The sequence below is a fragment of the Dama dama genome, chromosome 29, assembly GCF_033118175.1.
Source record: "Dama dama isolate Ldn47 chromosome 29, ASM3311817v1, whole genome shotgun sequence".
NCBI classification, from domain to species: domain Eukaryota; kingdom Metazoa; phylum Chordata; class Mammalia; order Artiodactyla; family Cervidae; genus Dama; species Dama dama.
In genome coordinates, this window is record NC_083709.1 from 66837825 (window position 1) to 66856332 (window position 18508).

General features: G+C 46.7%; 2 protein-coding genes across 2 annotated transcripts in view; one reads left to right on the top strand and one right to left on the bottom strand.

Annotated features, from left to right (window-relative positions):
- The first annotated feature begins 372 nt into the window (after positions 1–372).
- CLTA (clathrin light chain A) lies at positions 373–18463 on the top strand. Its single transcript, XM_061132816.1, has 5 exons — positions 373–703; positions 5803–5840; positions 8147–8264; positions 12721–12832; positions 18011–18463. The coding sequence occupies exons 1-5, from the start codon at positions 502–504 to the stop codon at positions 18180–18182; spliced, it is 642 nt and encodes a 213-aa protein (XP_060988799.1). The 5' UTR covers positions 373–501; the 3' UTR covers positions 18183–18463.
- The window catches only part of GNE (glucosamine (UDP-N-acetyl)-2-epimerase/N-acetylmannosamine kinase), a 62616-nt gene continuing 56916 nt past the window's right edge, over positions 12809–18508 (bottom strand). Inside the window, exons 14-15 of the transcript XR_009691139.1 lie at positions 14922–15436; positions 12809–14077 (exon numbers count right to left, since the gene is read on the bottom strand). The gene's annotated coding sequence lies outside the window, so the exon portion shown is untranslated. The remainder of the gene's footprint in view (positions 14078–14921; positions 15437–18508) is intronic.

Consider the following 18508-nt stretch of genomic DNA (forward strand, 5'->3'; position numbering starts at 1 on the left):
TGAGGAAACTGGTATTCAGAAAGCCTACGTGGCTTGACTCTTCTCCAGTCGGCCAATCATCGCCGCCCTAAGTTTCACCTCACTTCCCAGTTCAGCAAGCGAGTCCCGTCCGAGATGGCGGTCCCGGGTCAGTACAGCCCCAAAGCCGGATCAAGCAAGGCTACCTTAAATCACACACTACTTCCGCCTGCCCAGTGCTGGCTCGGCTCAGCACCCTCCACGCAGGTGCTTCCCGAGTCACGAGTTTTACTCGGGGCCCGCCTCTCCTCTTGCTGATTGGTTAACTCTGGAGCTACTTCTGCCCTCTGATTGGTTATTACCTTTTCGGCTCTTCAACACCGCCTGGACCGGCCGGATATTGGGGCCGGGTTTCCGCTTCCGCCTTCTCCCTCATCCAGCTTGTGTCTGATAGCAGGCGCAAGCACAGCGGCCGCTGCCGGACGCCGTGTCTGCTGTTCGGTTGGTGTTTCTCTGAAAGTCGGTGCCGTCGAACTTCCCGCCATGGCTGAGTTAGATCCGTTCGGCGTCCCCGCTGGCGGTTCCGCCCTGGGGAACGGAGTGGCCGGCGAAGAGGACCCTGCCGCGGCCTTCTTGGCGCAGCAGGAGAGCGAGATTGCGGGCATCGAGAACGACGAGGCCTTCGCCATCCTGGACGGCGGCGCCCCCGGACCCCAGCCTCACGGCGAGCCGCCGGGGGTTCCAGGTGAGTGCGGGTGCTTTCCGGGCGGAAGCGCTGCCCCGGAAACTCGGCCCACAGTGGGTCTGAGAGCTCTGTGTAACTCTTGTGCCTCTCCGTCCGGGAGGTTGAGGAGTGCGAAGAGGGAACGAGCCCCCGGCTCAGTCATGCGGAAACCCAGACTCGGCAGGCCTAGTCGGTCCGCAGAGTGTGTTTGAGCGCTCTTGGGCACGGACGGGCCGAAGAAGCCAAGAAAACGGGATGACAAGCTTAGGAGCCAGAGGAAGCCCATTCAGTTCAGGAACTTTTCCTTGAGCAGTTGCTGTGCCTTGAGCCTGGCCTCAGAGGCGCAGCCGCATTGGCGCAGTTGGGCCAGACTTAAGGCAAATCTGAGCCTACACAGACCAGTTAGTAGGAAGGCGGGCAGGCTCACAGTATGTAAACAGGAATGTGCAAAAACGTCAGCTGCAGAGGTCCTGGATAGAATGGCAGATCTTGGCGATGGCAGTTTGGAGAGGTAAAAGGGAAAGAGTATAATTGGACACGCGGATCCCTTGGTCATCAAGCTTTCAGCAAAGGGAAGGAAGGGATGATTGCTGACCTAGTTCCTAGGAAGGACTTTCTTAGTGAACTAAGCATTCGGAGGCTTAAAGCCAGATCTCTTGACAGTGTAGTTGAGGTTGGTAATAGTGCAGTGGTCAGGAAAAAAAAAACAAAACAGTGCAGTGGTCAGCACTTCCCTTAGGGATTAGAGCTCTAGTTGGACATGTTTTCTTTTTCTCTCTTTTTCCTCCTCTCTCTCTCGTTCTTTCTCTCTCTGTCTCTAGTGGTTAAGATTCTGTGTTGGCCTAGACTGCTTGAGGGTGAGTTTAGCTTTGTGGTCTCACACAACTGAGATAACCACTGCTACTGACCTGCCTCAGTTTTCTTCTTTGTAAAAGGTGCAGATAAACACCACACAGGGTTGGATTATATTGGAGAGCATCTGTAAAGTGCTTACACACAGAACCAAGTATGTTATTACTATACACATTATTATAATGTGTATACACATTATTCCTTGGGAGTGGGCTGAGAAGGGTGTTAGAAAGCTGATAGGCTTTGGGGTGCACTGAGGAAACATTTTAAGAGGGAACTCTGTATTTAATGTGCAGAGCTATACAGGCAGGAGGCACTGCAGAGGCTGAGGAAAGAGGAACATATCCAAACTCCCGCAGACTTGGGGAAAACTTCCATGAAGGAGGGGCTAGGCTTGAGCCTTGGATGTTGCCCTCAGTTGTTCGCAGAGGAGGAGAAGAACCTAAGTTTAGAGGTAGGAGGTAACCAGCTGAGTGAAGTGGCTCCTGGATACTGAGGAAGAACAAATGGTCAGGAAAAGGCAGAGTCTAGAGCTGAGGAAAAGCCCTCAATCGTGAGGGCTAAGGATGGAGGAGAAGAGGAGGAGCGATCAAGGAGCTGCTGAGAGAGTAAGGCAGTGAGGCACTCACGGTAAGAGAGGCACGTGAATTTAAGGAGAGTGATTTTCTCGATAGCAGTGGTGGAGGAAAGTTCAGGGAAATTGCAGGCATGATTCTTAGTGATACTGCACATCTGCGGTGCCCCAGGTGCCCCGTCCTTTCAGATCCATGCGGTAACTCTGCAGGTAGAGTGGTGGTGTCATCCTGTTTCAGGTGAGAATTGATCTCTGTGGAAATGAAGCAGTGTTCAGAAAGTGGTAAGCTAATACATTACTCCATAGGAATTCAGACTCAGGTCTGCCTGAGTTCCAGTGGTTGGGGAATATGAAAGTTGAAGTGGGTTTGGGATAGTCTTTCATCTCTGGAGACTTATTCTGGCCCTTGTTTCTGTCTGAGGTCCCTAGAAAGTTTCGTAATGAATGAAGGCTCTGGGGTGGCCTTTCTTTTGCATGTTTCTAAAGCAACAGACAGGCCTTTCATTTGAATCAGTTGAATGTCAGTAAGTAGAAGAGTAACTAATGAAAGCCCAAAGGACTTGCCAGTGTTGGGTGAGTCTTCAGACCTAAAGGACAAGCAGCATGTGACTTGGAGCTATGGGATGAGAATTGTTGTGTCTGGAGTAGTGATCAAAGTCTCTCCTACTGCCAGTGGCCCTGGGTTGGAATATATTAACTGGATAATTGTTATGTTAACTATAATATATTAACCAGAAAGTAGGCCTGGCTGAACTAGCCATTGAGGCTTGAAGATTTACAGTTACTTCGCTTTATAAATTTTATACAAAAATAAACTCCAAGTGCATGGAAGAGGGGCTTTTTTTTTTTAAGTACTAGAAGAAAAGTAAATACCTTTTTATTTTCCTAAGAGTAGGAAAGGCCTTCATCATAAGAAGAGATAGAGAACTCATAAAGGAAAAAAAGCCTGATAATGTCTCATACAAGTTAAGTAGTTCTAGGTATTAACTATTATAAATCATACAAAAAGATAATTGGGGAAAATATTTGTAATGTGGGAGAACAAATAATTAATACAGAAAGAATACTTAGAGATCAAAAGATAGCAGAAAAATGGGCAAAACTCAGGCAGTTTAGTAAAGAAGAAATTCAAATGTCAGGTGATTTCCTCAGGATAGAAGTTTGGCACAACAAGGGCACCCTAATGTTTTTTTCCTGCTGTCACCTTAGCAAAAATTTTAAAATATGCTCAAACTCAAAAGTAAATTTAAGAGGGAAAACATTGTCACCAGTTACCTGCTCCTTCAAGAACACTTTACTTACCTCTCAAGGAACCAGCCATACACATATTTTAAGGTCATTTGTGAATTGCTGATACTCAGAGATTTGTTGTGAGGATTAAAACTTAATGTATAGAAAGTGTTTAATTAACATTGTGCCTGGCACATTGGAAGCAATAAATAGTGGGTGTTTTCATACTTAAAAAGTTGAGAGTTTAGTGATATAGATAAATGGATTACTAAAAGCATCTGTTATAGGAGTCTAATTTTGCTCAAAGAAATTTTATGTATATGCATTAGATAAACTAAAAAAAAAAAAATAGAAACCAGTAGGCTGAGTAATGAAATTATGTGGCCTTTTCTTTTGTCTCCATTTTCCTTTTTTTTTTAAGTGGGGAAATGAAAGTTTTCAAATACTCCCAAAGCCAAGCATAGGGTAACTGGGAGAAGCAAGAGAATGAAGTTGATTTGGAAAATAGGCAGTTAAGCTGGATTTAATTATTATAGTTAGAAACCAAGAAGACTGGAGGAGTGGTTTGCAGTCTCTGCCTGTTCAAAGGAAAGAATGTGGCTGAGGGCACCTTGCCTCTGGCTGCGCGGAAAAGCTCTGATGTTCCTGAGGGCCTTGTGATGGCGGCTCACACTAGCTCTCTGCATTCCTTTTACTGCTTGGGTTCTTGTATCTTTTAGGTGCATCTCTTCTCTCTTACCCAATAACAGAGTCATGGTAGTTTGAAAACAGGTGGACAAAATACTAGAAGTCCTGCATAGTAGGCAGTAAAGATAAGTCAGCCAGCAGATAAAGAGTATGTAGAATATGTAGGTGGACACTGCATTTTTATGGTGCCTGTATTGAAGCTTTCAAGGGAAGGCAGAGCGGCCACTTTGAAGGGCTGCTCTGCAGCCCTGCACAGGCCCTCAGTGAGAGCTGTTGGGTCAGGGCATGGGTTAGAAACGCATGGTTATTGGACCAACCAGGTACCTTGACTTAGTGACACACAGAACGGGTTAAAAACATAAAACGGGGCCAGTGGGGCCCAGCGGGTTGTCCAGAGCAAGCTGCACATAAGGCCTCCTTCATTTAAGGAGTGTAGGCCCCGGGTTGCCACAGCTTGTCTGCACACCTTCCCCCGTGCCACACACACACACACACACACACACACACACAAGGCCTCCTTCATTTAAGGAGACACACACACACACACACACACAAGGCCTCCTTCATTTAAGGAGACACACACACACACACACACACACACACAAGGCCTCCTTCATTTAAGGAGACACACACACACACACACACACACACACACACACACACACAAGGCCTCCTTCATTTAAGGAGACACACACACACACACACACACACACACACACACACACACATAAGGCCTCCTTCATTTAAGGAGTCTAGGCCCCCGGTTGCTACAGCTTGTCTGCACACCTTCCCCCGTGCCACACACACACACACACACACACACACAAGGCCTCCTTCATTTAAGGAGACACACACACACACACACACACACATATAAGGCCTCCTTCATTTAAGGAGTCTAGGCCCCGGGTTGCCACAGCTTGTCTGCACACCCTCCCCCGTGCCACACACACACACACACACACACGAGCACTGGAAATCCTGATTTTGTGGAATTTCCTGATTAAATACTTTGTATTTTAAAGAAAATATTTTCAGCCTGTGGACCTCCGTTTTATACTGTATGGATTGAAAATCTTGAGGTCTTAGACATTTTTCGTATTTCTGAGATGGACTTTCTCATTTAGCTCATGAGTAATTAATTGTGCTAATAAGATCAGATTGTATATACTTTGAGTTTTTGTAACTTGCATCCTTGAAAACACTGATTTTATTTTGATATGCCCAAATCCTACTGTTCTGGACTAATTCCAAGAGAACTAGAGGAATTAGCAAGAAGTCTCAACTATAGACCCTCAGGTGCCAAACCTACTCCAGCCAAAGGATGGAGAGTCCTGACCCCCAAGAAAGCACCTTGGTTGAAACATGAAGCTGTGTATCTCTGCTTGCTGTGAAGGATTCTAGGCAACCCTTTCATACCTTTTCCTTCTCTAGAACCTTCATAGAGAAGGTTGCTCTTCTAGAGAAACTTCATAGAGAAACTTGCTCTATGAGGCTCTTCTGCCAGGCTTCTAAGTATTATCTCTGTAAGCCAGAAGATAGTCATGAAAAGCTTTTAGACAGATTTGTCCACATTTTGGTGAAGTCATTTGTGTATAAGCACATCTTGGTTTCATTGAATAGAAAGTTGTCCATTGTTCTATCTGGTATCTCGCAAGGGGATAGTGTTTAGTAACTTAGAGTACTTAAAACACATAATACTATGTCATACCTTGTAACCCTTTGGCCCAGCATTTGACCAGCACTCACTGACAGATTGAAATCTTATGTCTTGCAGATGCTGTTGATGGGGTGACGAATGGAGAATACTATCAGGTACAGACTCTGTACAACAGTTTGGATAATGTTGAATGATATTGTTGAGTCTTCTTTCTCTGTGATTTGAATTGATTGACCTAGAAAGGATGCCACTCCTCTGAATTTCCTGGGTGTATGAGTAACTGGTATGTTACCTGCCAAAGTGGAAGGATTTGAAGAGAGACATTGTTAGAGCATTCTTTTAAAATGTGGTTGGCCTGGCCCTGGCGTTACCAACTTTATTCTCAAGAAATGACCCTTCATCATGATGGTTCGGCAGTGGCGACCGTGGCTGACAGCGTGCCATGCAGTGTCAAACACTGTTTGTACTGAATTTTCTTCTAATTCTCACAGCAACCTGAGGGATCTATGCTATTGTGATTCCCATTTACACACAAGGCATACAGAGGTGAAACCAGGAGTTTGAAAGTAACAAAGGTAGTCTGGTAGGACTGACATTTGAACCACTTAGCTTTTAGATTATAGTGAGGGTAGGGGTGGCTGGTGTTTGTGATGACTGCCATTATTTTCCCTCTGTGTTGTTGAGCTTTTGGTTACCAGCCCAGCTTGTTTAGTTACTAAGTTGTGTCCAACTCTTGCGAAACCATGGACTGTACCCTGCCAGGCTCCTCTGTCCATGGGATTCTCCAGGCAAGAATACTGAAGTGGGTTGCCATTTCCTTCTCCAGGGGATCTTCCTGACTCAGGGACTGAACCTGTGTCTCCTGCATTGCAGGCAGGTTCTTTACCACTGAGCCATCGGGGAAGCCCACCAGCCCAACCTGACGTGGGCTTAAATACAGAGACTTTACTATTTCATATAACTGGAAGAACTCTGATGGGCCAGGGGTCCTCAGACCAGGATTCCAACTCAGTTCCTCTAGGATTCTGGCTCTGCCAGCTGACTGCAGTTTTATACTCTTTCATGTTGGCAGAATGACTACAGGCACTTCCAGGTCTCAACATGTGCGTGTCATACCATCTAGAACAGCATGGAGGTTTCTCCCAACCACTCAGCAAAAGTCCTCTGTTTCCCTTTTGACTAGATGGAAGTAATCACTGCAGTCCAGGGAAATAGCTTGGTGCTTTGCCTCTGCCTGGGCTTCTGCACAGCCTTAACTAGTTAACTGTCAAGGAGGATGAGATTAGTCTTAATTGGTTTAAGCCAATTAAGGGTGGACTAACTTTTTCTGGAAAGGACCGATATTAATAGTAAACATTTTAAGCTTTGTGGCGCGTAAGTTCTCTGTCAGACTATTATGTTGCTATAACATGAAAAAATCCATAGACAGTATGTAAATAAATGGGCATGGCTCTATTTCAATAAAATTTAATTATAGAAACAGGTGGCTGAGCTGGCTGTAGTTTCGAAACCCTGGTTTAGAGCTTGGCCTTCAGAGGGAGATGGAATGGGGTTCAGCCCTGACTGTGTCTCTTACTAGCTATGAATTTGGACATGTCATTTACCTGGGTCTCGGTTTAACCCTCCAGCTGTGCCATGGGAATAAAAATTTGCCTTGCCAGGTGTTTGGGAGATAAAAGGTTTATGTGGCTGAAATATGGAAGGTGCTAATAATAAGTAAATACTACTGTAAATAGTTTGCTTTCCATCTTTGTTTATAGGCTGCTGAGGTTAAGCTGGTAATATTCCTAGTTCAGTAGGTAAAATAACTCTCTAAAGATTAGATTCCATTTGAATCTTAATCGATTTGTTTACTAGCTCCCCAGTCTTAACCACTATAAGGAAGAGTCAGCCCCGACCCCCCCCTCCCTCCTACCCCCTGCCATGTACACTGTGATGCACATTTGCCTGCCTTTTTTTCTTTTTCTTGGTGTGACTATACTATGCATTTTCTTTTGACTCTCTTTTGCCTAGAACTCACTGTATTTTGACTAGGTGGTATTAAGTGAACTTTTCCCTGAATTGTATAATAAGCACTCGGAAGTGTCAGGTTCTAGGCCTTACTGTACTGGGTATTTACCTTTGTTACTTTGAAGATGTTATAGCCTCTGTGTCAAGTAAGGAAAGCAAAATTGATAATACTTTTTTCCTAGTAAGTCCATTACCCACTTCCCCAACTTTGCTGTCTCCCACTCATGACTCGTTTAGTGGCCGGATAACAACTACTCTGCCTCCCTTGTGGATTGTAAGGCTTGAGTGCATGGCGTTGAAAGCGTCCTACCAGCGTGTAAGGCTGCTGTTGCTCCTTTGCATCTAGAGCGGCCGTCAGTGTGGCCCGTAACCAGGGGTTCTGACTGGGGTGAAGGGCATATCTGGGAGGAGGTTTTGGTACTGATAGAGCACAACTGTGTTTTCTGTTAAGGAGACTAATGGGCCGACAGACAGTTACGCAGCTATTTCACAAGTGGATCGATTGCAGTCAGAGCCTGAAAGTATCCGAAAATGGAGAGAAGAGCAAACAGAACGCTTGGAAGCCCTTGGTAAGGAATCCCTTTCTGTCTTCGGGTGTCTGTTTTCAGTGGAATAGTTGACCTTGACTCTGCTGTTACCCATTTTTAACTCGAATTAGCCGTAATGTCCTTGTCCAGTTTTGGGGAGGGTATCTTTCACAGTGAGAAGGTCACACCACCACCTACATGGAGATGCTTCATTACAAGCCCAGAGAGTCACAAGTGCATCCTCTCTTCTCTGGAAGGGCAGAGTGGTGCTGTGGAGAGTCTTGGAGTGAAAGACTGGGTTCCAGGCCGAACCATAACTCTACTAGTTGCGGGCACTTGGTTGCTCAAACCTTAGAGCCCGTTTCCTTCATCTGTGAAGTAAGATCAGTGTTACCAACCCCAAGGGTAGTCTGAGATGGCATATGTGAATGTGCTTCATAAACCTGAAGATGTTATATCCATGTGAGGGACTGCACAGTCCGTTGACAATTTGAAGGCTGAATTTAAGGTAATGCTTAAGAGGAAAATGTGAGGAATGTTAGGAAATATGTACAGTTGGGTCTTCTTACTTAACATCCCTGTGAGTTCTTACATTTTTATGGGTGAGGAAAAGGATCATAGGAAGAGTAAGTTTTTGAATCAGACAGCTGAAAGTGGTAGCGTCAGAATTCAGCTGGAGTCTGCCCTGCCTCCGGATCCATGCCCGTGTCAGCAGCACTGCACTCGGCTGACAGCATCGTGCGGGCGAAGCCCGAGGTCTGCAGTCAGCCTGGCCGCCGGTGACGGGCCTCTCCATGGAGCGCCGGCTGCTGGCCGAGATTACAGGAGACTTGGTATCTGTCCCTGGGTGTCGGAAAGGTGTGATGGGGCAGGGGGCGTCAGCCGTGGAGTACTCTTCTCAACTGTTTATTAAAATTTCAAACACAGAGTAAAACGTGCCCCTCCCTTGAGGTTCAGTCGTGAACATTCTGCCGTATTGGGCTGTCTTTGTATAAATGAGGCATGTGTGTGTAGGTTTTTTGTTTGTTTTTATTTTCAGTATTTAAATATTTATTTGTCTGTGGCAGGTTTTAGTTGTGGCACGCAGGCATAGTTATCCTGCAGCATGTGGAATTTTCATTTCCCAACCAGGGATGGAACACACGTCTCCTGCATGGAAAGGTGGATTCTTAACCACTGGACCACCAGGGAAATCCTGTATATGTTTTATAGACGAATGTGAAAGTGAAGTGAAAGTCACTCAATTGTGTCTGACTCTGCAACCCATGGACTATACAGTCCATGGGATTCTCCAGGCTACAGTCCATGGGATTCTCCAGGCCAGAATACTGGAGTGGGTAGCTTTCCCTTCTCCAGGGGATCTTCCCAACCCAGGGATCAAACCCAGGTCTCCTGCATTGCAGGCGGATTCTTTACCAGCTGAGCCACAAGGGAAGCCCACTCACATGCCCACACATTATATGTGTGTTCTGAATATACACATAAGTTTTTTTCTGATCCATTCAGATATAGACACCAGATACTTTATGCATAAATAATTTTATTGTACATCTAGAAATAGCAATATGCATCTGTGACCACAGTGTCAGCATTATAATTCCTTCTTGAGAATGACTGAACTAGTGAAAACATGACTCAGATGGTGTAACTGGCACCTAGAAACAGGAAAGGACTTGACCCATATAATACAGCCAATTAGTGTCTCTGCAGCGTAATTTATGTGGCTTTCCAAACAGCGGGCACATTTAATCTCTCAGCATTATTCAATAGTAGTTTCTTTGATGATGTGAATGTTCTGTATCAGTGCTGTTCTGTATGGTAACCACTAGCTGCTTGTGACTACTATGACTGAGAAAGTGAATTTTAAATTTTATTTGATTTTAATAAATTTAAATAGCCACATGAAGCTAGTAGTCACTGTACTGGATAGTGTAGTTTTAAAAGGTGAAGATTGGTCTTCATGGTGCTGGCAGCCTTGCTCCTTGCTATTCTTCAAGTATCTCTTCTGAGTAGACTTTGAGGCAAGACTGACTTAGCAACTGTTATTGCTACTGGAATCTTTTTCGTGTTGCAGAACTCAGATATATCTTTTCTCTTTCCCCAGAGTTTAGCAAAGTTGACTTGTACATGGAGAAGAGTACACTTTGGTGTGTGGGAAAATTTGATTTTCTTTTTCAGTTAACAGTTTGGGCTCTTTGGGAATATTCCACAAAGTGTTGTTTTCTTAAGATGCCTTCCTGAGGGAAGTCAAATATTTGGCCTCATATTCCAATGGAATCGAATTAAGTTGGTCCATGAATTAGGTGTTTCTGCAGTTTCACCTTTTCCCTTGCAAGAACTGTGAGAAAGTACAAGATGCTAAAAATAGATAAGCAGTATCCATGGTTTTCAGCTTAGCTGTGGGAAGTGTTTTCCAGTAATAAATATCCTGTGAACAGTAATGAGCATGGCCAGAGAAGACAGCTGTCAGTGAACCCTGCTCCACCTTCTCCCTCCCAGATGGAAAGAGGTGGTATTACAGCTTGGATCTTTGTTCCATCAAGCTAAGCATTTAAGAATTCTAAATTCTTATTGCCAGTGTCACTTCTTAAATCTATAAAAGCAAGAAGATTGTTTATAGACAATATTTTATGCATTAACCATAATCTGTGCAAATGGACAGTTTTTGACTACTTTTTCAGAGATAAATTTCCGTATTTTGATTTTAAGATATATAACCTTTAAAAAAAAAAAAATCATTAGATGACACAAAGGGAAAATACTCCCCAATCCAAAAATAATTTTTTGGAAATAATTTCACAACTCCTGAAAAGGAGACCTTGTATTTTAAATTTTTTTCATTTTCATGTCCACAGGGTGCCATTGACCCACAGCATCTCTCCCTGCATCACAGCACCCTCCACTCCACATACACTTAATGCCATGGACAAACACACATCAGAAGTTTACTGGTATACTTATCAGTGGAAAATTTTGAGTGAAATAATTCTCTTGAGCATTAGGTTGGTCACCTTCTGATAAGTTAGGAAACAGTAAAAGTTCTTTATAATAGGAAACTTTGGGGGATTTTTTTAGCTGCTACAAGGCTATTTCTAGTAGTTACAGACAGTGTTCTGCCAGTTGTTACTGCAAGACCTTTCTTGAAAAGACCCTAAAATTGCTCTGAAAGCATCATTTCTTCCTTCAAGAAGTTGTTTGCTTTCTGCTCTCCTCAAGGACACCCATTACATTTTGGGCTCTGACTCCACTGTCCAGACTCTAGTCTGGATCCCTGGTGCCCATCTGCTGGTCACAGTTGTGACTATTGTTGGGTCTGCCTCCTGTTCATCCCTCCCTTTGGAGACAGCACAATGAAGTAAGAACGTGTGAGCTTTAGAGTCAAATCTTGGTATGAATCTTGGTTTGGCCACTTACTACTTTTGGGATAGTTCCTCAGACTTGCTGACCTGTAGTTTTTCTCACTGCTGAATATGGGACTAGTTTGCTTTCTTGGGATTGTTGTAAAATTAAATGAGATGTGTACGAAATAACCTGCCAGAGAGGACATCCTTGAGAATGTGCTTAAAGTGAAGTATTAGGATGACTTCAGGTGTCAACTGTGGCAGTAGGATGACCTGTACTTCTTTCTCTCTCCCATTTACTGACGTGTGTCTTTAGCTCAGTGTCTTAGGGAAACTCACATTTAGTTCTGAGAAGCTTCATGGCTGAGAATCCAGTGTGGCAGGCCTAGGTGTGCTTTTGCTCTCTCTCATCTAGAACATTTTGGAAAAGTATTAATCACGATCCCTCACCTCACCCTACAGTTCTCCCCATTGGGAGTTTTTCTCTTTTACTTCTGTCCTAGCTCTGCCACAAACTCACTCTGCAGTCTAAGCAGGAGTAGATATTTTGTGGTCCCCTCAGTTCCATCTATATTCTGCTCTTGCCTGGTCCTGGAATCATCTGTACCTCTAGCAGTTTTTCTAATACTGCCCTGCTCCGTAAATGTGCATCTGGTGAAGAGGGTGCTGCCTTCTGTTCACGAAACCATTAATTATCCAACTTGGGGTGGAATATAGTTTGTGAGGAGATTTTATTAGAACATCATGTAATACGAATTATCCAATTCGTATTCGCTAATTGCCAGAGTCCACACTGACCTGGCAGCATTCTTAAAGAATCATCTGTAGTTGCTTCTTACCAGTTGGTGTCTCAAAAGCCTTTTTAAAAATTAAGTCAGTATCTCCACCTCTTTCTACTCAAACCCCCAAACTCGTGATCCACTAAGGTGTAGGTGGACTGGGATAAATTGTGCTGAAACACCTTGCTTGAGTAGAATTGCTGATACAGAGAGCTGGACATACAAATGAGGAAAACAGAATTTTATCTTTATTCCCTACTGTTCACCTTCTAACGTACACCGCACACAGCATGAGGCTAATAAGCCCCAAATGAATGACGTGAACTTCAATTTGCATTTTGTTTCATTTGTGTTGTCTGTCTTTTCCTTCCCTTAAAGATGCCAATTCTCGGAAGCAGGAAGCGGAGTGGAAAGAAAAAGCAATAAAGGAGCTGGACGAGTGGTACGCACGGCAGGACGAGCAGCTCCAGAAGACAAAAGCCAACAACAGGTCAGTCTGCGCCGCGTCTTGTACAGTCAGGTCCGTCTCCACCAGCCGGCGTAGGTTCTCAGCCGCCGCCTCTTCTAGTGGGAAATGTGTTTGCAGGTTTAAAAACTATATGTGAAAATTGTAAGTCTTTCGGGTCTTTACAACAGTAACTCAGCCAGTTTTTTCACCACCCTAGTTGCAGTGAGTCTAGCTCTGAGGTGAGAGTTTGGTTAGTCTGCACCGCCTGTAATGGTATGATTCCACAGAAGGCAGCATCATCTCATGGATCAAGTCCATGTCTAAAAACCTAACCCTGAAATGAAAGGCCGCTTTGACCACTACTCCAGGATCTCAGTACTTGAGATGATTACAGACTCCGTCATGTCGTCTCCCCTGAATAGAGCTTAGATCTCTGAGGGCTGCTCCCCAAAGGGCCCAGTCCTGGGGAAGTGTGTTCTGTCATCAGGTGGCCAAGATGTTCCCACACAGTGACTTTAGGATGAAGCGTTCTCTGGGTGCGTATCTTCTGTGTCTAAGAAAATCTTGAGGTGACTTTTTAAAAAGGCTCTTTTCTGAATTTCCACACTCACTGAAGGTTGAGTAGTTGCAGGGAGTAAACACAGCCACTCTCCTGTGACCTCCCCAGAAGCTGTGGTCTTAAATGCTCTGAGCTGGGGGTGCACTTGGAAGCAGCTCAGAGAGAGAGGCAGGGGCAGCGCTGTTTGCCTGGGTGCAGGCGGTGGGCTTGCTTCCCCGGCCAGGCCTGGAGCCGGCTGTCAGTTCATAGTCACTGCGCTCACTTCAGTGCAGAGGGAGAGCAGATTCGGCCTGGGGCTGTCTGTACCTTTCGTGGGAAAGAACCTTTGTGCCCTTGTCTCTGGTAGCTCTTAGGTGGAGATCTTGCAGACAGGAGGGAGCTGACCTCTCCCAGACAGTTTCCACCGCGGCGGTGGCCGGCGTGCGGCAGCCCTCACCGCCTGTCCCCGTGGGCCATCCTTGGTTCTGTCACTCCCTTGGGCGCCAGGCTTGAGCCTCGGTCCTGGCCGCCTTCCTGTGGGGCATGGACTCTGCAGGCGAGGTATCAGGTTCCCCTTGAAGTTCTCTTGCAAATACGGTGGGGCTGCTCTCTGGTTGGAGTCGAGTTGCTAAGAGTAGCAGTAACAGGGGCTGCTGCTGAGAGATTGTGGTTAGTTTGAAGCTGATGGGCCCAGGTTCCTTTATCATGGGCTCATTCAAGATTACTTCCCCCAGGTGCAGGTTCAGATTCTGAAGAAAGAAGGGTGGGTGCTTTGCTCAGACACCGTTCGAGGCCCCATGCACCCTAGCGAGTTGCCTGAGGCTGGGTCTGCTCTAAGTGCTTGGGAAAACCTGGCTGACCCTCCATGTTCAGGGTCCCTTTCTGCCTTGCCCAAGGATTGCTGCCCTCAGGCCCTCTGTCCAGGTGGGAGGGTGCCTGAGTTGGCGTGTGTGGTTTCCCTTTGTTCTGGCTGTGCTGTCCTGTTACCAGCAGCTCCTTCATCCCAAGCTGGCTGCAGAGGAGTAGAAGCCTGACACTCTTGTGTCTCAGTCCTTCATTAAACCTTTCTCTCTCCCAGTAGAGGCAAACACAAGCTGAAGTTGATGAGGTTAGGCCTTTGTGTAAACTGAATGGATTGGGGGTTTACAAGCTGGCCTGCCTTCCCTTTCCCGCCCACTCCTTGTGCCCACAAACCACTCTGCTTTTCTCCTGACTCACTTGGGAGTTACAATCAGGCTGTTCTTTTTGCTTTCTTTAAATTTCCACAAAGCACCTCCTATGTATAAACCAAAATGAGAGTAAAGGAAGAGTCTGTGTGAGTTTAAAAATAAATTACTAGAATTTCTCTTCAAATAAATGTGTGAGCTTAGGTTAATGACCAGTCGTGACTGTCCTTAAAAACCTCCCTCCCACTCCTCTGCCCCAAATTCGCCAGGCAAAGGACAGGGTAAGACTCCTTGCGGGAGGTTCCCTGTCCACCCTTGCTGGGCGAGGGGGGCCGGCCAGTCCAGGGATTGAGCCTGCCCCCTGCCCTGTAAACGACTCCACCCCGCTCACCGCCCTCCCTCCTCGCCCCAGAGGTCCCATTCTGACCCGTTCCAATGTGAGAGTTCAGGAGGGATGAGGTGCTGGCTTCTGGGCTGTACATCGTCAAAGCGGTCAAGTCTGGTAGGAACTGAGTGGACAGTCAGCCGTGTTCAGGGACCCACAGTTCACTGGGGCCGGAGCCAGGACCCTTGTCTGCAGGTCTCTCATTCCTTGCCTCCAGCTGCTTTTTCCTTCAAGGTGCCATTTTGAGATGACTGTGTGTCCCCAGAATATAGAAAATTGGTCCCAGCCAGTCGAGGTGGGGAAGCAGTAGTTGGATAATCCAAGAGTAAGCCGGCTGTGGGCCCTCGCGTGCCTGCTGTCGGGCAGCACTGGTGCCCAGGGATGTCTCCTGAGGCTGGCAGGAAGGGGCGTGGCTTCCCGAGCGGGGACCGGCTGGGGAGCAGCAGTAACTACAGGGGAGAGACAGGCCGCCTCGGGTGTGAGCTCTGCTGCCCCCGTTGCCACTTTCTGCCGGACAGGTTTGCTTCATCACAAGACCTCCCTTCCTACCACGTCATCTGTAAAAGGCGGGGAAACATTCAGTGTCCCTAGGTTGTTTGGGGTTGAGGATAGAACGGACCCAACGCCTTGTCAGAGGGCTCAGCCCCTCAGCGGATACTTAGGAGATGCTCGCGTTGCTGGGGTAAGGCCTGGGGGTGAGGTTGACAGCACTGTCTGGAGAAGCCTGTGGGGAAGGCCAGCAGGGAGCCTTACCTGCAGTTTCAGTGCTCGAACCTTCGCTGGGTTAGGATGGAGCCTTGGGAGCAGCTCCCCAGAGCACTTGTGCCTCTACTGTGGATTTGAGATGTTTCTCCTTCTCAATGTTCTCTCTTTTTTCCTGCCTGCTTGCCTGCCTTTTGGACCTCTTGCTGTCTAGGGTGGCAGATGAAGCTTTCTACAAACAACCCTTCGCTGACGTGATTGGTTATGTGTATGTTGCAAAACTAATTCCTTTTCTTGTTTTAATTCCTACTTTTTGTTTAGAGTTAATGCTCCTTTTATGTCACAAGTTGCTTTGCTTTTTAAATTATTTCAGATTGGCACTGTGGGGGCTGCCTAAGAGTTGATAAGCTGGGGGTATGTTCCATTATCACAGAATCACAACTCTCTGCAACTCTGGTTGCCATTTTTCATTTTGGGGTTTTGGAGGGAAGGAAGCTAACACTTAAAATGTGGGTCATTTGTGATCTCACCTGGGAAGGTTTGGGGATTGGGAACTGGGGACTCTGACCTCTTATTGCTGTCACCCTGCCCCAGGTGGGAACAGGAGGAGGAGGGGAAAGTCCTGGGTTAGGAGCCAGTGTGGGCAGCATTTTCCACACTCGCTTCCTTTGAAGAACATGGGGTTGGTTGCCTCTCCCTCTGGGCAGAAGAGTCAGAGCAGAGGGGGCTGTCTCCTCTAGGGTCTGCAGTTGTTTCTCTGTGGCCTCATATCAGAAAGAGTTGTTTAGTTGCCAGCTTCTGATGTCCTGTCCCCCACATAGAGAGACAGAGACCCCCAGCTTTGAGGTCAAGATAGCCAGATAGCCAAAGCTGTCTGATACAGGCCATGGTGGCTTTTACCCCCAAAGAAAACTGCATCTTCTCTGGGAGAGTTTGTTTTTAAGAATTCCTGTTATCAAAGCAGTGTTGCTCAATTGTGTGTTTCCTCCTTTTAGGACTAGCCTACTAGCTTTTGACATGAGGGAGGTGAGGGTGGAATGGAGGAAGAGAAGAACTTGTGGGAAGGGTAGGCCACAGGCTGAGGTCTGTAGAGCCTCTTAGGGCCTCGACCTTGAGCGTGTCAACCAGTTAGGAGGTAGAGTTGCGTTTCCTGGGCCCCTGGGTGCGTTTGCAATGAGACTTGTGAAATGCTGGACTTACAGGTGGAGTTGGGTTTGCTTTGCACATTCTCTCTGGAGTAGAGATGGAGACTAGAAAGGTCGAGTCTGGGTTTGCTGGGCAGCAGGGTGGCCCAGCAAAGCCAGCTGCACGTCCCTCAGAGTACAGAGTGGCAAGGGCGTGTCTAGCTTACTGACCATCTGCATTGAGCTCATTCTCATTTTCTGTATCTGACCTAAAGTTTTTCTCGTTTTTCTTCTCTTCACCTTTAAGCACAAACATAAACCATCCTTGCTACAGCCTAGAACAGTTAAGTAAACCTTCCTCACTGCCCCTGTGTGTGCCATGAAGTCGAGTGTTGTAGTGGCTCTGGGCTTCAGCGGTGTTTGCCACGGCCATCCCTGTGAGAGTGCCACCCTTCTGTCCCCACAGACCAGTCATCTCCATCGCTTTCGCTTTGCCCGTGATGCCTGTTGGAGTAGATGAAATAGTGTGTCTTCCCTCCTTTTACCACTGTCCTTTTAGGCTGTAGCTCCTACCAGTTAGTTCCCAGCTGGGGATGGGCTGACCTTGGTGTGAACGAATGTTGGAAGAGCATCCTACCAAAAAGCAACTCACACTGACCGGCTCTCAGCCGCTGGGTGCCCACCCCTGCCAGAGTGTCCCGAGAGGCCCACGGCACCTGGCTGGAGGGAAAACGGCAAAAGTTTTGGCTGGCCTGGAGAATGTCCTGACAGACCCTCCTAGAATGGCTTTAGTCTCTAGTGCCTGCTAGCATGGGCGCTTGGTCTTGAATTCCTTTTTGATCTGCCCTGTTTCTCTCCAGCCTTTGGAGTAAATCCAGAGGCTATTGTGCAGAGTGACCTGTGGGCTTCTTTTGAAGTCTCTAAATTTACTTGAAATTCAGTACAGGCCAACATAAACCGCTGTTCAAGTTCTTGGCCAGCCTGCTGCTTTGCCTTTGCTAACGAAGGCAGTGAGTAGCTGGCTAAGGACTTGCTTTAATTCTCTGTGTCAACAGACAGGGAGAGAGCCCTGAACCAAACACCTGTATTCCAACATTTTACACAGCAGTCCGGGCACCCTGTGCCTAGGAAAGCTGGCCATGTGTCTGCTCCTGAGTTTGACCTGGGCCAGGGCTGTTAGTCTTTGGAAAATCAGAATGCTTTTAGGTCAGGCATACAGAGGCTGTGTTTCCATAACAAGGTAGCCACCAGGTAGCTCACGTGGGGAGTCTGCGTTAAATCAGCCTCTTTTGTTGTTGCTTCCAGGGCAGCAGAAGAAGCCTTTGTAAATGACATTGAGGAGTCGTCCCCAGGCACTGAGTGGGAACGGGTGGCCCGGCTGTGTGACTTTAACCCCAAGTCCAGCAAGCAGGCCAAAGACGTCTCCCGCATGCGTTCTGTCCTCATCTCCCTCAAGCAGGCCCCCCTGGTGCACTGAAGAGCCTCCCTGCGGAAACACTACATCTGCAGCGTCTTAATCCTACTCAGTGAAGCTCTTCACGGTAACTGGATTAATTATGTTGAGTTCTTTTGGACCAAACCTTTTGTCTTTAGAGTTGATCATTGTTTGTGATTGCATGTTTCCTTCAACTGTTCTCCCTGGCATTCAAGGAGGAGGGGAGGTGGCGGCAGAGGAAGGGAGGGAGGCCTCCCAGCGGCAGCCTCAACCTATGCTTTTGTGCATTATTCTGAGAATAAATTTCTGTTCCAAGAAATAAACATGAAGTTTCATTATTGATCTCAGGGTGTGCTGCAGTTGGGAGT